At 42.4% G+C, this 20,811-nt stretch overlaps 1 protein-coding gene across 13 annotated transcripts in view; it reads right to left on the reverse strand.

Annotated features, from left to right (window-relative positions):
• SIPA1L1 (signal induced proliferation associated 1 like 1) overlaps window positions 1-20,811 on the reverse strand; it is a 361,673-nt gene that overhangs the window by 7,602 nt on the left and 333,260 nt on the right. For all 13 annotated transcript variants that reach the window (XM_049612534.1, XM_049612538.1, XM_049612526.1 and 10 more), the window contains 3 exons: window positions 15,351-15,584; window positions 14,417-14,582; window positions 9,291-9,537 (listed from right to left, as the gene is read on the reverse strand). In XM_049612534.1, coding sequence (XP_049468491.1) covers window positions 9,291-9,537; window positions 14,417-14,582; window positions 15,351-15,584 — 647 coding nt within the window. The remainder of the gene's footprint in view (window positions 1-9,290; window positions 9,538-14,416; window positions 14,583-15,350; window positions 15,585-20,811) is intronic.

Below are 20,811 nucleotides of genomic sequence, written 5' to 3' on the forward strand. Positions count from 1 at the left end.
CTGGGTCCTATGGGATTTAAACAATTGGAGGGACAGTTCTTGACAGGCTACCACCAGCAGGGCACTGCACAGAGAGCAGACCAAAACAACTGCTAGTCTTCCTGTGACAGAGGCTTATTTGCTTGTTCTGGAGCTTTGGCCTAGGGGCAGGCTTCAGGTTTGGCACACAGCTAGGGGCCCACAGAGGTGCTCACAGGGCACGGAGGCCAGTGGATGCGATCTTTGTGCTTGCCCTCTGCTTTCCTCCGGCCTGCCGTTCTCAGAAATTAACTTATACACTCATCTAGTGTGCTGATTTTTATGACTGGCCATCCAAGGTGACACTATGAAATCGCCTGGCTCTGGCGGCCGGTGGGGCTTACACTTGTAGTCCCACAGGACAGTTTAGATTTGCATACTTGCTGCCAGAGTGTCTGGTTTACAATCAGTCTAAGTCTAGCTGCTGAGATCCTTCCCTTTGGGGACACTGGTCTTGGCACACCCCCAACTACTGAGATCCATTAAAAATAAAATAGGCCCTTTGGACAATCACAAAGGTTTGAGAGACAAGAAAGAGCTAGGGCAGGGTTGAACAGCAAGGTTCATCTCCCACATGAGGCCACTCCTTTAAGACTGGGAGAGGCAGCTGTCTTATCTAATACATAGACCAACACAAGGAGTCCAGACAAAGGAGGAAACAGGAATACGTAACAAACAAAAGAACATGATAAAATCATAGGAAAAGTCCTTAATGAAATGGACCTAAGTAACCTGCCTGACAAAGAGTTCAAGGTAACAGTCATAAAGATGCTCACTGAACTTGGGAGAAGAATAGATGCACACAGTGATAACTTCAACAAAAAGAAAATACAAGAAAATATTAAATAGAAGTCACAGAGCTTCTGGATACAATAATTGAACTGAAAATTATACTAAAGAGGTTCAACAGCAGATTAGATGAAGCAGAAGAAAGGATCAGTGGATTCGAAGACAAGGCAATGGAACTCACCCAATCAGAGCAGCAAAAAGGAAAAAGAATGAAAAAGAGTGAAAATAGCTTAAGGGACCTATAGGGCAACATCACACAGACCAACATTTGCATTATAGGGATCCAAGGAGGAGAAGAGAGAGAAAGGGGCTGAAACTACCCTAACCTGGGGAAGGAAACATCCATCCAGATCCAGGAAGATCAGAGAGTTCCAGATAAGATGAACGTAAAGGGACCTACACCAAGACACATTACAATTAAAATCTCCAAAATTAGACAAGGAGAGTATCTTAAAAGCAGCAAGAGGAAAACAACTTGTTATGTACAAGTGAATCCCCGTTAAGACTTCAGCAGAAGCTTTTCCAGGCCAGAAGGGAGTGGCATGATGTACTCAAAATGCTGAAAGGAAAAAATGCCAACCAAGAATCTTCTACCCAACTAAGTTGTCCTTCAGAATTGAAGATGCGATAAAGAGCTTTCCCGACAAACAAAAACTAAGTTCAACACAACTAGACTGGCCTTACAAGAAACATTTAAGGGACTTCTTTAAGCTGAAAAAAAAAAGAGTGCTAATTAGTACAAGAAAACATTCAGGTATAAATCTTACTGGAAAAGGTAAACATATAGGAAAACATACTAAACATATTAGTAAAATAATTACTTATAAGCCTAGTATGAAGGTTAAAAAACAAAATAGAAGTAACTATTTTACTGTTGGCCCTTCAACAACACAGGTTTGAACCACATGGTTCTATGTGGACTTTTTTCTATAAATATTTTGGAAAAATTTTTTGAGATTTGCAACCGTTTGAAAAACTTGCAGACAAACCACGTAGCTTAGAAATATCAAAAAAAGTAAGGATGTCATGAATGCATAAAATATATATGTCTATTATAAAAGTTAAAATTCATTAAAACTTCATACAGTACATGGCACCACTCACAGATAAGAGAAATATGAACAAAGATGTGGTATTAAATCATAATTGCACAAAATTAACTAGAGTACATACTGCATCCTACTGCAGTGATTTTGTAGCTACTTCCTGTTGCTATCGCAGGGAGGCCTGGTGTGGAACGTATATCCACTCCAAATGCAAGTGAGGCTAATCACCTCCGCATGAGCAGTTCTTCTCACCGGTAAACTGGGTATCACAGTAAAAAGTGATCTCCGTTCTCATATACTTTTCATTGTGTTTAGTGCAATACCATGAACCCTGAATAACACCATGGGACCCATTCGAAGTGCTACTAGCGATGCTCAAAGTTTTCCCCCAAAGCAGAAAGACACGAAATTACACAAAAAAAGTTTAATTGCTTGATATGTATCATAGATTGAGGTCTGCTCCTGTAGCCGCCTGCCATTTTGAGCTAAATGAATCTTGCCTAAGGACCACTGTGAAAAAAGAAGAGGAGATTCATGAAGCCGATGCTGCAGCTGTGCCAGTAAGCACGAAAGCCTCGTACTTTTTGTGAAATATCTTTTTATCTCATATTCAAAATGCAGCTCTTATGTGGGTGCAGGACTGCTGATAAGAAAGGCATGCCTGCAGACACTAATAGGATTCACGAAAAACACAAAGTCATCACGTGACAATGCAAAGCAAAAGGAAGGTGAAAGATTTGAAGCTGTAGAATTTAATGCCAGCAAAGGATGGTTTGATAATTTTAGAAAGAGGCTTGGTTTTACAAATGCTCAAGATAACCAGAGGAGCAGTTCCACCAACCAAGATGCAGCAGACAAGTTCCCAGAGGCCATTTAGAAAATCACTGAGGAGAAAGGATATCTGCCTGAATGGGATTTAATGCAGACAAAATGCTCTATTCTGGCGTAAAATGCTATAAGAGACACTTATTATTTACTCCATATGAAGACAAGTATGCAGCAGGAAGGGATAGGCTAACTCTACTATTTTGTGCAAGTGCAGTTCAGGTTAGGATCAGGACTGCCCTTATCTATAAACTCACTCACCTCTGAGCCCTGAAGGGAAGTAATACCAGCTTCCAGTCGTCTGGTTGTACCAGAAGGCCTGGACAATGAGGACCGTTTTTCTGGACTGGTTCCATTGATGCTTTGTCCATGAAGTCAGGAAGTACCTTGCCATTAAGGAACTGCCTTTCAAAGTTCTTTGATATTGGACAATGGCCCTGGCCACCCAGAACCCCACGAGTTCAATACCAAAGGGTTGGTTTACTTGCCCCCAAACACGACATCTCTAATTCAGCCTCCAGATCATGGAGTCATAAGAACCTTTAAGACTGATTACACAGTACTCTATGAAAAGGACTGTCAACACTATGGAAGAGAACCGTGATAGAGAAAACACCAGGAAAGTCATGAAATCGTCATTAGAGAGGAAGCTGTGAAAACCACCAAGCCCAAAATAATAAACTCCTGCTCAAGAAAACGGTCCAGATGTTGTGCAGGACTTCACAGGATTGATGACAGAACCGACCAAGGAAATCATGAAGGAGCCTATGGACATGGGAAAAAAAGGCAGGAGGTGAAGGGTTTCAACATGTAGATCTTGGGGAAAGCCAAGAGCTAACAGACACCACACCAGAGGAATTAACAGAAGATGACTTGATGGAGAGGAGTATTTCCAAACCAGTGCCAGATGATGAGGAATGAGATGTAGAAGAAGCAGTGCCAGAAAACAAATTGTCACAGAAGAGTTCGGGTTATGCAGAACTGCTTTTGACTTCTTTTACAACAAGAACCTATGACGTGGACACTGGAAGGAAAGCTGGTGGAGGGTCATTATTGTATAGAAACATTCAGAGAAATGAAAAAGCAAAAAAGTCAGAAATTACAGTGTATTTCCATAGAGTTACACGGGACGTGTCTGCCTCTCCCACTTCTGTTGCCACCTCTGCCGGCCCTGAGACGGCATGGCTAACCCCTCGTCTTTCTCCCTCTCCTCGGCCTACTCAGTGTGAAGATGGGGTGAAGACCTTTACGATCCACTTCCGCTTCATGAATAGTAAGTAATCATCAGGCCATACAACTAATAAACTTACCTATTGTGTATGTAAGTGTTTTCATGTGAAAATCTAGTAACTGTACAGCAAGAACTGTAGGAGGTACCTGTGTGTCATCATCGTCATGGTTGAAATAGTCATCGTGCAATGTGCCAGTCTTGTATGGGAGTGAACAGCTTGTCCTTACATAGGCATAAGGTGAGTGATATTTAATATAAAAGTAATAACGTTTTAGTTTTCTTCCTGTTTTGTATTTTGCTTTCAAAGAATTACATTACCATAAAGTATTCCTCTCACGTAATTGGGAGAAAACTGCGTATCAGTCTATTGGAGGTTAAGTGTTTTTTTTTTTTTTTTTAACGTAACCATGTTTCTAAAACTGTGCTATACATATGACTAATACTTTATGCCATAAAACTTTTATAGCAATTCATTAGTGTATATGCTAGGCTATCGTATCAATTCCACTAGGCTACCATAGAGCAATCATATTGCTGCTGCTTCATCATCAGTGCAGAAATATTATCCTTGTAAATAAATATGCATTCCTTTTCACTTTTGATGTCCAGTGTTAATAATACGTGTGACATCTACAGTGTTTTGTATCATATGAGACAAAGTTGGTGTAGGTACTGACCAATGATTAATCATGTAAGCTGAAAAGGTGGACTTACAGTACAGTACTGTAAATGTACCTTCTCTTATAATTTTCAGTATTTTCTTTAGTTTTATTGTAAGAATACAGTATACAATACACACAAAATATTTGCAAATGACTATGTTATTGGTAAGGTATCCAGTCAACAGTAGGCTATTAATAGTTATATTTTGGGGAAGTGAACAGTTATACACAGGTTTTTTACTATACAGGGGGTTGACACCTCATACCCCCTTGTTGCTTAAGGGTCAACTGTAACTAGTTAAGGGATAAACAAGATAAAAAAGGTGTAAACTGTGACACCAAAAACATAAATTGTTGGGGGGGGGGTTGAAAAATGTAGAACTTTAGAATACTTTTAAACGTAAGTTGTTATGAACCAAAAGTAAAGTGTTATAAGTTGTTATATGAAAACCTCATGGTAACCACAAAGCAAAAACCTACGATAGATAAGCAAAATATAAAGGGAAAAGAATTGTAGCACACCACTACAGAAAGTCATTAAACCACAAAGGAAGAGAGCTGAAGAGAGGAACACAGAGGAACTACAAAACAGTAAAAAGTGTATTAGCTATCAATAATTACTTTAAATGTAAATGGACCATATTCTCCAATTAGAAGACACAGGGTGACTGTATAAAAAAAACCCACAACCCCTCTATATACTTCTGTATACGTCTATATACTTCTTACTTCAGAAATAAGGACTCACACAGACTGAAAGTTAAGGAATGACAGCAGATATTCCACGCAAATGGAAACCAAAAGAAAGCTGGTGTAGTTATCCTGCTATCAGACAAAAAAGACTTTAAAACAAAGACACATAAGGATAAAGGGGCCAAATCCAATAAGAGGATATAACATTTGTATATATTTATGCACCTAACATAGGAGTACCTAAATATATGAAACAAATATAAACAGACCTAAAATGAGAAACAGCAATTCAATAATAATAGGGGATATTTGCTAACCCACTTTCATGAATGGATAGATCATCTAGACAAAGTCAATTAGGAAATATCAGCCTTAAATGACACACTAGGCCAGATGGACTTAACAGCTCTATATAGAACACTCCATACAAAAGCAGAAGAATGTACCTCTTTTCGATCACACACAGAACATTCTCCAGAATGGATCATATGTTAGGTCACTGGTCTTAATAAACTTTAGGTGACTGAAATTAAATCAAACATTGTTTCCCACTATAATGGTATGACACTAGAAATCAATTATGAGAAAAAGGAAAATTCACAAATACATGGAGACTAAATAACATGGTACTAAACAACCAATGGGTCAAAGAAGACATCACAAGAGATATCAAGAAATACTTTCAAAAGAATGAAAATGGAAATACAACATACCAAAGCTTATGGGATACAGCAAAAGCAGTTCTAAGAAGCAAGTTCATAGTGACAAATGCCTGCCTCAGGAAACATCTCAAATCAACAACCTGACTTTACAACTGAAGGCACTAGGCCCAAAGTTAGTAGAAGGAAGGCAGTAGCAGATCAGAGTTGAAATGTATGAAATAGAAACTAAAAAAACCCCAAAGAAACAAAATATAAAATTAACAAACCTTTAACTAGACTCACCAAGAAAAAAGAGAAGACTCAAAATCAGAAATGAAAGAAAAGACATTACAACTGATACCAGAGAAATACAGACGATCTTAAAGAGACTACTACAAACAATTGTACACCAGCATATTGCACAACCAAGACAAAATGCATAATCCCCATAAACACACAACCTACCAAGACTGAATCATGAAGATTATGAGACTAAGTGCTGCCTGCTATGCTAAGAAGGCATGAAGACTGAACCATGAAGAAACAGAAAATCTGAAGAAACAGACCCATTATACTAGTAAAGAGATGGTTGGGAGGTTTATGTCTACTGATTAAACCAAAAACCCAGGAACAGAGTACTTTATTGGTGAATTCTACCAAACATTCAAAGAAGAATTAATCCTTCTAAAGCGCTTCCAAAAAAAGAAGAAGAAGAAAAAGGAACACTTCCAAATTCATTTTAAGAGGCTAGCATTACCCAGATACCACAATTAGACAGGGACACTAAGAAAAAAAATCACAGGTCAATGTCTCTGATGAACATGGATGCAAAATTAGCAGACCGAATTCAGTGATACATTAAAAGGACCATATACTATGCTCTAGGGGGATTTATCTCAGGGATGTTAAGGATGGTTCAACATCCACAAATCAATCAATGCGATATAAAACATTGACAAAATGAAGGATAAAAATCATATAATCATCTCAATAGGTGCAGAAAAAGCATCTGACAAAAATCAACATCCACTTACGATAAAAACTCTCAAAATATGGGTATAGAGGGGATGTACTTTAACATAATAAAGGCCATATATGACAAGTCCATAGCTGACATCGCACTCAATGGTGAAAAGCTGAAAGCTTTCCCTCTAAGGTCAGGAATGAGACAAGGATGCACACTCTTATCATTCTGATTCTATAAAGTATTAGAAGTCCTAGCCAGAGCATTAAACAGGAAATAAAAGACCTCCAAATATGAAGTAAAATTTACTATTTGCAGATGGCATATTATATTAGAGAACCCGAAAGACTCTGCCAAGAAACTCTTAAGAATTAATAAAGGAATTCAGTAAAGTTGCAAGATACCAAATCAATTCACAAAAATCTGTTGCATTTCTATATACTAATAACAATATATCAGAAAGAACGATTAAGAAAACAATCGTATCAGAAGGAATGAAATACCCAGGAATAACTTTAACCAAGGAGGTAAAAGACCTGTACACTCTAAACCATCAGACATCGATGAAAGAAACTGAAGACACAAATAAACGGAAGGTATTCCATGCTCATAATATTGTTAAAATGTCCATACTACCCAAAGCAATCTACAGAGTCAATGTGCAATTCCTATCAAAATTTTAATGGCATTTTTCACAGAAGGAGAACGAGCAATCTCAAAATTGTATGTAATTACAAAAGACTCTGAACAGCCAAAGCAATCTTGGAAAAAACAAAGCAGGAGGCATCACGATCCCTGATTTCAAACTACACTACAAAGCTACAGAAATCAAAAGAGTATGGTATTGGCATAAAAACAGCTACATCAATGGAACAGAGAGCCCAGAAATAAACATATGCATACACGGTCAATTAGTTTATGACAAAGGGGCCAAGAATATCCAATAGGGAAAAGATGGTCTTTAATAAACGGTGCTGGGAAAACTGGACAGCCACATGCAAAAGAAACCAGAGCACTCACTATCTTAAACCAACATAAAAAAGTTAACTCATTATGGATTAAAAACTTGATTGTAAGACCTGAAGCCATAAAACTTCCAGAATGTTTTCTTCAGTAAGCTCCCTGACATCAGTTTTGACGATGACTTTTTGGATTTGACACCAAAAGCGAAAATAAACAAGTGGAATACCTACAAACTAAAAAGCTTCTGCACAGCAAAGAAAACCATTAACAAAATGAAAAGGCAACCTATGGAATGAGAGAAAATATTTGTAAATCATATATGATAAGGGGGTAATATCCACAATGTATAAAGAACTCTTACAACTCAAGAGCCAAAAGACAATCTGATTAAAAAATGGGCAGAGAATATGAATAGACATTTTTCCAAAGAAGACCTATCGACGGCCAACAGGTAAATGAAGAGATGCTCAACATCATTAATCATTAGGGAGATGTAAATCACAACCAAAATGAGGTATCACTTCACACCTGTTAGAATGTCTATTATCAAAAAGGGAAGATACAAGTATTGGCAAGGGTGTAGAGAAAAAGGAATCCTAGTGCACTGCTGGTGGGAATGTAAATTGGTGCTGTCACTATGGAAAACAGTATGGAGGTTTCCTCAAAACAGAGCTACCCTATGATCCAACTATCCAACTATTCCTATGATCTGGAAATTCCACTCTGGGTATTCACCGGAAGAAAATGACAACTCTAACTTGAAAAAAATGTATTGTACCCCCATGCTCACTGCAGCATTATCTATAATAGCTAAGATGGAAACAGTAGCTATAATGGACACCTAAGTGTCCAATGATGGATGAATGGTACACACACACATACAACAGACTAATACTCAGCCTTAAAAAATGAAATCTTCCCACATGCAACAACATGGATGGGCCTTGAGGGCATTGTGCCGATTGAAATAAATTGGAGAAGGACAAAGAAGTCACGGGGTTTCCTGCAACGTACCACATGGTGACTACAGTTAAAAACTGCGTATTTGAAAGCCGCTAAGAGACTAATGTTAAAAGGTCCCATCAAAAGAAAAAACAACTTTGCAACTATGCATGGTGACAGATCTTAACTAGACTCACTGTGGTGATCATTTCACAATACAAACACTGAATCAACAGGTTGTACACCTGAAACTAATATAATGTTACATGTTGGTTAAACTTCAGTAAAAACCAAAATGAAACAGATAACACTTATGGTCTGGTGAGGCTGACCATCGGTACCTGTGGGCTGGGATTACAGCTGAGAGGCTGAGGGAAGGGTGGCTAGCAGAGAACCTGAGCATGCTAGCCAGACATGCTCCAGCTACGCCTCTCTGAGCAGATGGAGTGGCCCCTCTTTCTGGGGACTCACCTCCCTCAGCAGGGCTGCTCGGCGGCGGCAGAAAAACCAACTTACCATGCAACGACTTCATTCCCAAGGTGTAAGAAGGCCTCCGCAACGGAAGAGACTTGGGAAGAGAAGGGTACGTGCTACTGAAGAGGACGTCATTGGGCAGGGCTTGGTCCAGAAGTGAAGGCCTTGAGGTGAAAAAGTGCTCCCTCTGCCCGCTGTAAATGCTCTCGTCTGACAGCGTCCGGTGCAAAGCCCGCCTTGAGGTGGGGGTGGTAGGAAAAGGAGACTGAGGAGAGGAGAGCGCATGGAACTGAAAAACAGTGTCGAGACAACAAGAAGTAAATTTCTTGGGTCACACACCCAAGTCTCGGATTGGGGACGGGTGGGCTGACGAAATCACCGCTCTTAGACACCACCTCCCCCTTCAGATCCTAGAGCCCGGCAAGGAAGCCTCCGGCTCCACCATCTCGGTCTACATCCTTCAGAGCCAAGATGGGAGTTCCTGGCCATCCTGTCCTCAAGGCCCAGCACTCGGCCTATGGCCTACTGGTGCTCAGCACGCAATTCAGGTGTGAGATTAAGCAGATTCATCAGGACTGTGTCACGGTAAGAACAAGATGATGATCAGACACATGTGAGTTTTATTTGAGTCCCGTGCCATTGACTGAATCTGAGCCCAGCATTTCTCAGGATTATTACGAGGAGTAAATGCAAACACTGGACTGGAGTGTTTATCGGTGGTATTAAGTGACATCATGGTCCCCAGGGGAACAGCCACAGTGCCAGGAGGTTGTCCCCAGAAGCTTAGCAGGTGATGCCATATGCGCTGGGCAACAAGAGCACTGGACCATCGTGATCTATTAACTCTAGTAGTAGGTGCCTCTTGATAAACATCAATTACTAATACATTCAATGAGTTTTAAACATTATTTTTTAGGATGGATTTCTATTTATGAAATTAAAATAGGGAAGCCATCTTAAGTGACAAATATTTATACAGGTATATACAAATGGCTGACATTCCACAGAGCTGTTATCTCTTTTGCCTTTGTCACCAGATTTGATTTTACTTGAGATTCTTCTGCAAAAAGTGAACTTCTGAGAATCCCACTCATTGCGAAACAACAGATATATTAACAATGTTTGAATATCTAGCCTGAGAGCCAACAGAGTATTTGGTCTATCAGCAATAAAGCTACATTTATTCCATGGCTCTCAGGCTAGTGTTCACTTTGGCAGGGAGAACAATGTGGAGGACAGGTGAAGACGTGAGTAGGAGGGCTGAGTCATAGCCGGCAGAAAGCCTCTGTGGGACTTTCCGTGACACTCTGAAGAGGCAGAGGGATGATGACACAGCCACGTCTTCTTTCAGGACGCTGAGAATTGAGCACACACTCAGGTTCACTCATGGGCTCCGTGTCTAACAGGCTTCTGTTCAACAAACCAAGGGTTAATCATGTCAAAGCTGCCCAGGAAATGGTGTGCATGACTGCTGCCTAAATGTGAAAAAATTATTAATCCAACACATTGCAAATGAGCCCCAGGAGTAGCCAACTGTGTAGAAAGTGTGCTCACTTCTAAAAACTCACGAGGAGTTAAATGCAAGGTACATCTATGCTTGCCTAGAAAACTAGAAAAACTAGAAAACTAAGCTGCTGTGATAAATTCTGAGTCTTTAAGTACAGGGAACTGGGTATGGAAATGGTGATTTCCCTTTCCACCTCAAAGAGAAGAGTGGGCATCATGAAGGTTAAATGGCTTGCTGATTACAATTTTAAAAACTAAAGCCAGATTCTCTCTTCTGTGTCTGCAAGCTTCTAGGACGTAGGGTTTTGCCAACCACACCAGGCCCCGGGGTCTCTCCATTCAAACACTGGTCCCAATCTTTTTTTTTTTTTTTTTTTTTTAGCACTTCTGGGTTCAGCAAAGGGATTTCCTTTTCCAGTGAGTATCCCCACCCTGATGGTTTCACAGGACGGTTTTCCACCAATTTTAGTTTTAGCCTCTTTTGGGGGAAACATTAACATACTTCAAGGCAGCGAACAGCTCCCTTGAAGGGATCCTTTTGAGCAGCATGCTTTATTAAAAGTTACAACATCCTGCACTCAAATGGGAGGCGGGGTAGGTGATGGAAGGAAGCAATCTGTCTCGACGCTTTCCACCCATTAAAAAGTAGTCTTGTCCCAACACACTGGGATGTCCCCTCACCCCATCCCTCTTCAACTCCAGTCTTGTAGGTATGCACACCTATCCGGTTCCGAGAGCGCCCTCTGCCGGCCTCGCACGGTGCTTGCTGGGTGGCACCCAGTGCTGCCCGCCCTGGGAAGGAACCACAAGGGAGTCAAAGGCTGACTCGGAAGGGATCTGAGAGCCCGTAAGGCTGCGGGGTTTTCAAAGTGCTCCAACAGACCCTATGGGTTTCTCACAGCGTCACTGCCTGGGGAGAGGAGATGTTCAGGTGGGACCCAGGAGCCCGAGACACCCACCCCTCCCATCAGAGAAACTGTGTTCTCAGTTCTACATATTGGGCTTCCACGTATACTTTTATTCAAATTCCTGAGCCTTAAAATCATCTGGGCACCACCGCTCTACTCTGGGCTGGTTTCAAAGCTGAGGAACAAGGCATCTAGCTCCACGTCAGTCTCCTGTTCTCTCACTCTTTCTAGTCCTCCTGGCTGCAGAGAAATGGGTTACCCACACTTGCAATAAGCAAGCAGTGCTTACTGGTGGCAAAGCAGGCCTACTGATTTGTACTGTGTTCACTTGCGGCTGTATACAGCCCTCGGGAAAAATACGGTTATCCCAGCTCTGTCCCCCAGTGAGGTTTCTTAGAATGTTAGAGCTCTGCTATTTTCCTTTCCTTGAGCTCCACAGCAGCTGCTGAGGCCGTGCAGCCACCTCTCTCTGAGCCACAGCCTGCCCGGCAGAGTCTGTCCCGTCCTGCAGCAGACATCATATGCCCGGGAGTGACCCTGTCATTTGATATTAACCAGCGCTCCTAAGTAGCCCTTGCTGTCCAGGAAAGCTGATGTGGTCCGAGTGGGTTCCAAGGATCACACAGCCCAAAGCTGGCTGCTGCTGGGACCCTGACGAGGTGGCTCGGGGCCTTGAGCCAGGCATGGTCTGGAAAACCTCTCAGGAGCACGCTGGCCTTTCTGACACAGCAAAGCCCTGGGCAGTCAGAGAATCTTGGAAGACACATCGAGCCGCTTAGCTAAACTCATCTGAAACCAAACCGAAAAGGAGGACGCCAGAGAGAAAACAGCCTTATTTCCAGCCCTGCTTGCAGCCTTTCCCAGCAACAGAGGAGGACTTTCTCCGCAGAGGGTCTCATGGTGATACAGCCACGGCACAAAGAAAGTACGCTCCTGTTTCAACTAGGAATGTTAAAATAATTCATTTTGGAAATAAAAGCCAAGAAATGGAAGAAAGGGAAAACAGACATTTGCTTTCAATTATTTCTACTGCATAAGTAAATCAAAAGAATAGAGTTTGCCCCTTTCCAAAAAAAAAAAAAAAAAATGTTAGGAGAACTGGAGGAAAGATTCCTTTCAGGGCAAGTTTTATTTTCCTCTAACCTCAAAGGAAAAATCTGAAATAATTTTTATTTTGAAACTGGTACTTAAACGTTTTAATATACCTCTTTGGGTTCTGATGGAAAAAGAAGTTTCAAGCACTATCTTTTGCAAGGTTGCTAAGGAAACCATTTGTACCCTGGGTGATGAGTCAGAAGTCTTAAGTGCTGGCTTATAAAACAGAAATTACAGAAATCAAGAATGGCAAGTCTTTAAAATGATTTATGATGTTAATGTTTATGTTAATAAATCTATTTCTCAGCAGAACTCCAGACTGGCCTCTGGAATACGTTTGATTTCTATAAATGTGGATTTCTAAGTTTAGGAGGCAAATCTGACCTATCTTGAGGAAGACACACACACACAGAGGAATGTACGTGTGCTGCACACACACCAGAGTGGAGACAAAGCCTGGATGGACAAGGCCACGCCGCTCATCCCGCTGGGCATGGCACCCTGCACTCTGATCCCCAGTTCGAGGACAGCAAGTGTTCAGGGAAATATGTAGCTTACATCTTCAATCAATTGTCAGAGTCCCTGAAGTACACTGTCTAGTCACTTTAAACAGACTACCAGTCATTTGGCTAAGAACCTGGAGAACAGAACATGTCAAAGCTTGCTGCCCTGACCTTCCTGGAGGTAGACTCCAGTCTCCTGGGGCTACACCACACACCGCAGACAGAAATGCCTTATGCTCAGAGCCAATTACGTTTGGGCCCCACTCAGCAAACAACCAGCTCCGGGCCCTGGGAGTGTGAGATCGTGCACCTTCAAGAGCCTTGAGTAGGCTTCAGTGGTCCTCTGAGCTGAGGAGAGCAGGACAGAGCTGCCACGTGGGCAGGCAAAGGTTTGGCCACTGACACACAAACATATACCCTGAGCATGTGCTTGGGAAATGATGGGGAAGGAGGCTGGGTTTAGAGAAGGCATTTCTCGACTGTAATTCTGGGAGGGAAGTACAGAGAAGGCTCGGTAAAGTAAAGAGACTCTAGAAAGTTCTGAAGGTGCATGTAGAAGGTATGTGTAGGTAGGTGTAAACCTAGTTTGCTGGGCTGAAGAGGTGGCTTTTGGGGGTGAGGGGGTGAAGAGAGTGAGTGTCCATCAGGCAGTTTATCTGAGCGACGGGCCAGTATGTGGCACACAGCCAGTAGGCTTGCCTGGTGGGTCAGGGGACAAAGGTGAGGCCAAAGTGCAGGCTGCTGTGGGCACACAAGGCAGGACGTGAACTCTGGGCTACTTATCAGGGGAGGGACCCTTCGGACAGAAGGCACTAAAGCCTTTACAGAAAACTCTGACAAGAGAGACAAAGGTGCCTCTGCAGAGCTCTCAGAAGCAATGTCATCTGAGCTAATATTTCATCAGGAGCATGGCTGGTGCACTGAAGAAAGCCTGGTGGCGGGAGAGACAGGTTAATCTAAAGGCAGACCGAGAGGTGTGGCAGCGGGGCAGAACACCCAAGCGTGAGCTCATTTTTGGGAAGGGGGTGATGGCGGGAGGTGGGCTCCACAGAAGAGGAACCAGGAGCCAGCACTTCCAGGAGGATGTCCCTGCGGCGAGCAGCCCCATCCCGTTGGGCCTCTCTTACTGCCATTTACCCCGGGCTCTGTCCTGTACCTTAAAGTTCTTCTGCGATTCGGGAGTTGGGCTTTCCAGGTCGATGAGTTTCTTGAGGTCCTCCTCAATGGTGGACTTGGAGGCCGGCTTGGGGGACGCCCGGAGGTCCCTGGTTGAGGCACGCAGCCTGGTGTGGGCTATCTCGTTGCCGTCGCTCTGGTGACGCCTGGAAAGAAAGGGAAGAGAGGGTAGCAGCCCAGCTGACAAGGTTGAGGGAAGCGGGCGATGGGCCCAGAGGCTGTAAGTCAGTGGGGAAGTACAGGAGAGAAAAGATGAATCTGCTGGGGTACCTGTTTGTGAAAGATACCACCAATCTAAACGCAAAAGAAAAAATTCTGATGACTAAATCACTCTTCTACGGGAAACTGTTAGCTCCACTAAGCCCAAATTAGCAAGACTTATTAATAAAAGACCACAGGCTATGAATCTCAAGTGTAAGTTTTGTACAAATATAAACAACATAATTGAATGAATCGCGTAGGGTTTTGTTTTTCTTCTTTTTTCTTGCTGTACTACTTTGTCAAAAAGTTCTTTATATTCAGGGGTAGTCCCTTTCTAATACTCCCTCCAGTGGCTCCCGGCCCAGTTAAAGATGACATGAGAAGGCTGTGATTAACATAATCAAAGGGATAGTGTCATCTTAGTGCCAAAGGGTCATTTATCTCAAAGTCTGTTCTTCAGACATACTCTCTTCCTACAAGATTGAAGACTCTCAAATCAGTGTTTTGCCACACATTTTATTTAAGGAATGAAGCAGAGAAATAACTGAAGACAGGTTTTACTCAGGAGAAAAGAAAAAAATCTCCCTACCAAACACCAATGCCTTCCTGGACCCCAGCTGGCTTCCTCTCTTGCAGGAAATTGCCCCAACCTTTTCTGTTCTTGGTCATGTTGAAAGCGAACCACTCAGGAAGAGAAGCAAAAGAGTTCTTACTTTCTTGTGTCCATGAATCCCACGGAGTTTATGGTTCCTTCGGGTTTCTTCCAACCAATCAGGTACTTGCTGGTCGCCCCCTGGCGAGGGTAGAAAGTCCTAGGACCAGACGAGGAGGAGGAGGAGGAGGAGGAAGGTAGGAGCTGTGAGGTGGCAGGATGGAGCTCTTCTTTAGGGGAGCTTCTGGCACTGGTGAAGACAACGGGGCTGGGAGAGTGTCGGGAGCCCATGGTGCTGAGGAGAAGCAGGACAGAGACAAAACGACCCTGGTGTGCATGCGTGCATCCCGGGGTCAGCACAGCGGCCGTCGAAGTGTCGTCCAGGACAGGAGTGATGGCCAGGTTAAAGAACAATGAGTATTTCATAAAACAGTAATGGGGATGGGCTGGCTAGCCAAAACAGTCTTGTTTTCTCGCTATAATTTAAATGTCTGCTGTGAAAATGAAACACGGTCACCGGGGCTGAGTCTGCACTTTGAGGTTAAAAAGCGAAAATAGTTAAGACTGTCAGGGATGCTCTGAAACATGCTAACAACTGAGCTTTGCTACGGTGAAGCCTGGAAGAGGCAAGTAACAGGCGAACTGGCAATAACAGGTGTAGCAGTCTTGGTGGCTGTCTGCCTTGCCTTCCTCAGAACCAGGGCTCCTGGTGATGCTCCCCAGGTCCAGGCTGAGGAAGGGACACGACACTGGATCAGGCATACAGTTCTCCACACATCCACATCCACGGCCAAAGGGGCACACTGAGGTCTCCTTCCCCATAGCATCTGGCATTAAGACTGATTCTCTAGAAAGCTGTTCAATGGAATGGAAACGGATCACTATCCTACACCATATGCAAAAATCAACTCAAAGTGGACTAAAGACTTGAATATTAAGATCTGAAACCATAAAACTCCTAGAGGAAACCACACGGGATAAGCTCCTTGACATCGACCTTGGCAATGATGTTTATGGATTTGACACCAAAAGCAAAGGCAATAAAAGCAAAAATAAACAGTGGAAGTATTCGAATTAAAAAGCTATACACAGCAAAGGAAACCATCAATAAAATGAATGCAAGTCATATTTCTGGTAAGGACACAATATCCAGAATACATAAAGAACTCCTGTAACTCAATAGAAAAAAAAATGTGATTAAAAATGGGCATAGAGGGGTGCCTGGGTGGCTCAGTCGGTTGAGCGTCTGGCTTCGGCTCAGATCATGACCTCACACTCCTTGAGTTCGAGCCCCGCGTTGGGCTCTGTGCTGACAGCTCAGAGCCTGGAGGCTGCTTCAGATTCTGTGTCTCTCCCTCTCTCTGCTCCTCCCCTGCTTGTGCTCTGTCTCTCTCTCTCTCTCTCTCTCTCTCAAAAATAAACATTTTTAAAAAAATGGGCATAGAATCTGAATAAACATTTTTCCAAAGAAGATATACGGATGGCTAACAAGTATGTGAAAAGCCGCTCGACCTCACTAATTATCTAGGAAATGCAAATCTAAACCACAATGAAATATCACCTCACACCTGTCAGAATGACTATTACCAAAAAGACAAGAAATAACAGGTGTTGAAAAGGATGTGGAGCAAAGGGAGCCCTTGTGCACTGGCTCTTACTACAATGAAAGTTGTCACTGAAGGTTTAGTGACCAGGATGGGGTCTCAAAGCATTTGCCAATAGCACTTTGTTGGTCAAAACCCAATGGTCCTGAACTGAATGAAGTATGGACTTTTCATAATGATGCATCAATACTGACTCCTTAGCTACAACAAATGTACCACAGGAACAGGAACGTCAGAGGACAACAATGGGGGAAACTGGTGAGGGGACGTGGGAACTCTCTGTACGGCTTTGTAACTTTTCTGCAAGTCAAAAACTATTCTAAAATAAAAACGTTTCTTACTTAAAAACTAAGCAAATGAACAAAACCAAAAGCCCCAAATCTTAGCGGTGCTGAGACAGGAGATACTACACGCAGATGAAAGTGATCTTGAACCCCCACCTGCAACCTTACCTAAACATCAATTCCAGCTGGCTTGTGTATTGAAACACAGATCCAAAGATTCTGGACTATACCACGAAGAACATCTTTATGATAGAGGCAGAAGTCTCTTTAAAGGATCATAAAGGAAAAGACTAAACTCCATTGCAAGTAAGAACGTCTATTCATCAAAAGACACAGAAAAAGAAGATGTATAAAATACAGGTCCAACAATGGGCTCCTATCCAGAATACAGAACTCCTAAAAATCAATAGGAGAGACCACCATACAGACAAAATGGGCAAAGATCTGAAAAAGGAATTTCACAAAAGAGGATATCTAAAAGACCAATACATGTTGGTGCTCAACATTATCAGTTAAGAGGAAAATGCAAATGGAAGTCAAAGGGGGAACCAGTACACCCCCACCAGAATGGCTAAAATTAAAAGACTTCTGACATCAAGTGCTAGAAAGGATGTGAAGTGACTGCAACGAGCACACGATGTGAGTGTTACTTGCCACAATCTGGTTGTGTGACAAACTGGTTCGGTCTCTGCGAGAGTTGCACGTGTATCATATAACACAGCAACCCCACTCCTAGGTATATACTCACAAGAAATGTACACGTATGTGTACCAAAGGACACGTACACGAACCTGTAACATCCATAAATTGGAAACACTCCAAATGTGCAATAGTGGGATGGCTACATGAGTTGTGGTAGGTTCTCACGACGTAAATATAACACAGCAATGCTACCTGCAGCACATGGGTGAATCTCACCAACATAATGTTGACTTAAAGACACAGAATAAAACATATGGTAGGATTCCATTTATATAAACCCCAGAATAGGCAAAATGCGTGTGTGATTTTAGGATTCAAGACTGTGTTTACCTTCGGGAAGAGATGGGAATGACCAGGGAAAGCAAGTGAGAAGAGTGGGGGGAGGGGGGAGTTTGGATGTTGGCTAAGTTCTAGTTCTTGATTTGGGTGGTGATCCCATGGGCATGTTCACTCTGTGAAAATGCAAGCGGATGAACACATATGACCTGTGCCTCCTTTGGGATAAATGTTCTACTTCCACGAGAACACACCCACAAAACTATGTAAGTCAATGACCTGAGAGTACAAGCCCTACATTCCATGAAGCTTGGCCACCAGCAGGGCAAAGAGGGGGTGGGAGTGGGGACAGAGCTGACCCAGCAGGTTTCCCACACTAACTGGGCCTTGTTAACACTTCAGATCAAACTTAACCGTCTCTTTTATTTTTGTAACTAAGGAGGAGGTAAGAAATGGCCAGCCATATTCTGATTACTCTAACAAGTTTTCTTTTTCCCTGAGATTTTTGTAGCTAGAGAGGAAGGGAAAGAAAGAAAGGAAACAAATGAACAAACAAACAAAAAACCCTTACAAGACCTCAAAGGGCAACATAAATTTCAAAACGATGCAATCTCACCCAGTTTTTACCTTGAATACAAAATTCCTCTATGAGTGCCATATCTAAATCAATGAGAACAAAGTAACAGTAGGTCTCTGTTATGGAAAACAGACTACAAGTGGGTAGGTGAAGTGGGAAGGACATAAAGACAGAGGCAAATGAGCTCAGACACGGTAGCACAAGAGACTCACGTTAACAGCAACACCCGGGAGCAGAGGCAGTGTCAACAGGAGTTTCTGAAATAGTACAAGTGCAGCGTTTGGAGTCATTTGCCACAAGATGACAGGCTCGTGGTTATGTGTTGCTCACTTAGGGACAACAGCTTATCTCTGGTTTGCAGACTTTCCCCACCTGAGTATATCCACCTCCTATGCACTTGTAACACAGATGTGAGGGTGTCTCAAGCCTCATCTGTGGTTATGATCTGAAGCAGATGCCCACAGAGTGAAAAATAAGTCAAAGTCTAACGTGCACACCTCTCATCGTGAATAATCATGTGCTTGCTTCGCCTTGATCAGCATCTACCAGCGAGTGCAAGTGTTTTTTAAATACTAGATCTGGTGCTCGCATTCTAGGCATGTTAAAATGCATACTGCAGGGCCCCACCCCAGAGATTCTGAGTTGGGGGTGGGGAGGGAGCACACGGGAATATGTACTTGCGACTCATTCCCAGCTGATGCTGTGGCCCTTTAACTCCTAACTTGAGAACTACGGTACCATCGGTGCATTTGGATCTCCCATATTTTCCCTTTCTCAGCAGCAAGTATCTTGATGTGATAGTATGGGAATGCAAAACCCTGGGGCTTTCAAAGAGACCAAATGTGTGGTCAGAACAGAAATAATTAGCCATGAGAATGAAGAGTAAATTGTATAGTCCATTAATTTACAAATCATTCCTCCATGTTTTACAAAATAGCTATGCCCGTTTCCACCATAAGGTCCGGACTGCATGAAAAGGAAGTTATGGAAAAGCCTTGGAAACATCAAAGGGAGCAATATATACAGCATATACCAGTTCTTTGGAGCTCTTTGCTTCCTGTGTGAATTTCATTAGTTCCGTTTCCCTGGGAGGCATTCAGTAAGTTTTTTTAACTAGATTATAAACTCTGTGAAGGCAGGGATTTTTCTTTGTGTGTCTAACAATGCCGGAATACACTAGACACCCAGTAAAATACCTCCATATGGTATTTAGCACGTACGGAGAGCACCATCTGTCTTAACTTCTTTACCTTACTGACACAGTCTCCCCCACTTAAATCTACGTCCCATAAGGGCTGAAATTTTTGTTTCACTGCTATATTCTCCATGCCTAATGGTCCCTGGCCATTGTAGACATTCAATATTTGATGAAAGAAACTGTCAAATAAACTAGCCGTTTGTTTTAATGTAAGAATTACGTATGAAGGCTGTATTTTACTCATATTGTATTTAAAATTGGATGTTGCTTTATTTTTATTGCAAGAAATAATTAAATCTACAGAGTATGCTTCTGTTTACAAGTGTATTCTTAAAAAGATAACTACTTAAGACCACGGACCTAGACATTGGTTTTATCTGTGAACATGATGGCTGGCACTAGATCCCAGGTGTGAAATAGCAGCACACTTTTATTCATGGATGGTTATAATCAAGACAGCCCTATTAACAATTGATTAGATTTGGGAACAAAGGTAAAAGCAAAAAAAATTCATTGGTAGTTCTTCCTTCTTTAAAGTATACAACTCACAGCATGAAGCAAGGTGAGCACTTTGGTACACTTGGCCTCTAACTTCAAGTAGGCACACGAGGATCACCTGGGGGCTTTCCAAACACACATTCTTGGGCCCTATTCCCAGAGATTCTAATTTGATAGAGCTGAGGAGGTGCCTAGGTGAATGTATTTTTGCAGACTCTCCCCTGAGTGTGCACACTGCTGGAGAACCACTGCTTGAATCAGCTGAATTATTCCTATTGTTATGACTTCATCGAAATCCAACTTCATACTGTCAAGATCAAGAAGGTGAAGCCATTGGAGCAGGGATTCTCCAGCTGTGGACTATGGCCATCTGCAGGTGTTGA

This window comes from Panthera uncia (assembly GCF_023721935.1).
Source record: "Panthera uncia isolate 11264 chromosome B3 unlocalized genomic scaffold, Puncia_PCG_1.0 HiC_scaffold_1, whole genome shotgun sequence".
In the NCBI taxonomy this organism is placed as follows: Eukaryota; Metazoa; Chordata; class Mammalia; order Carnivora; family Felidae; genus Panthera; species Panthera uncia.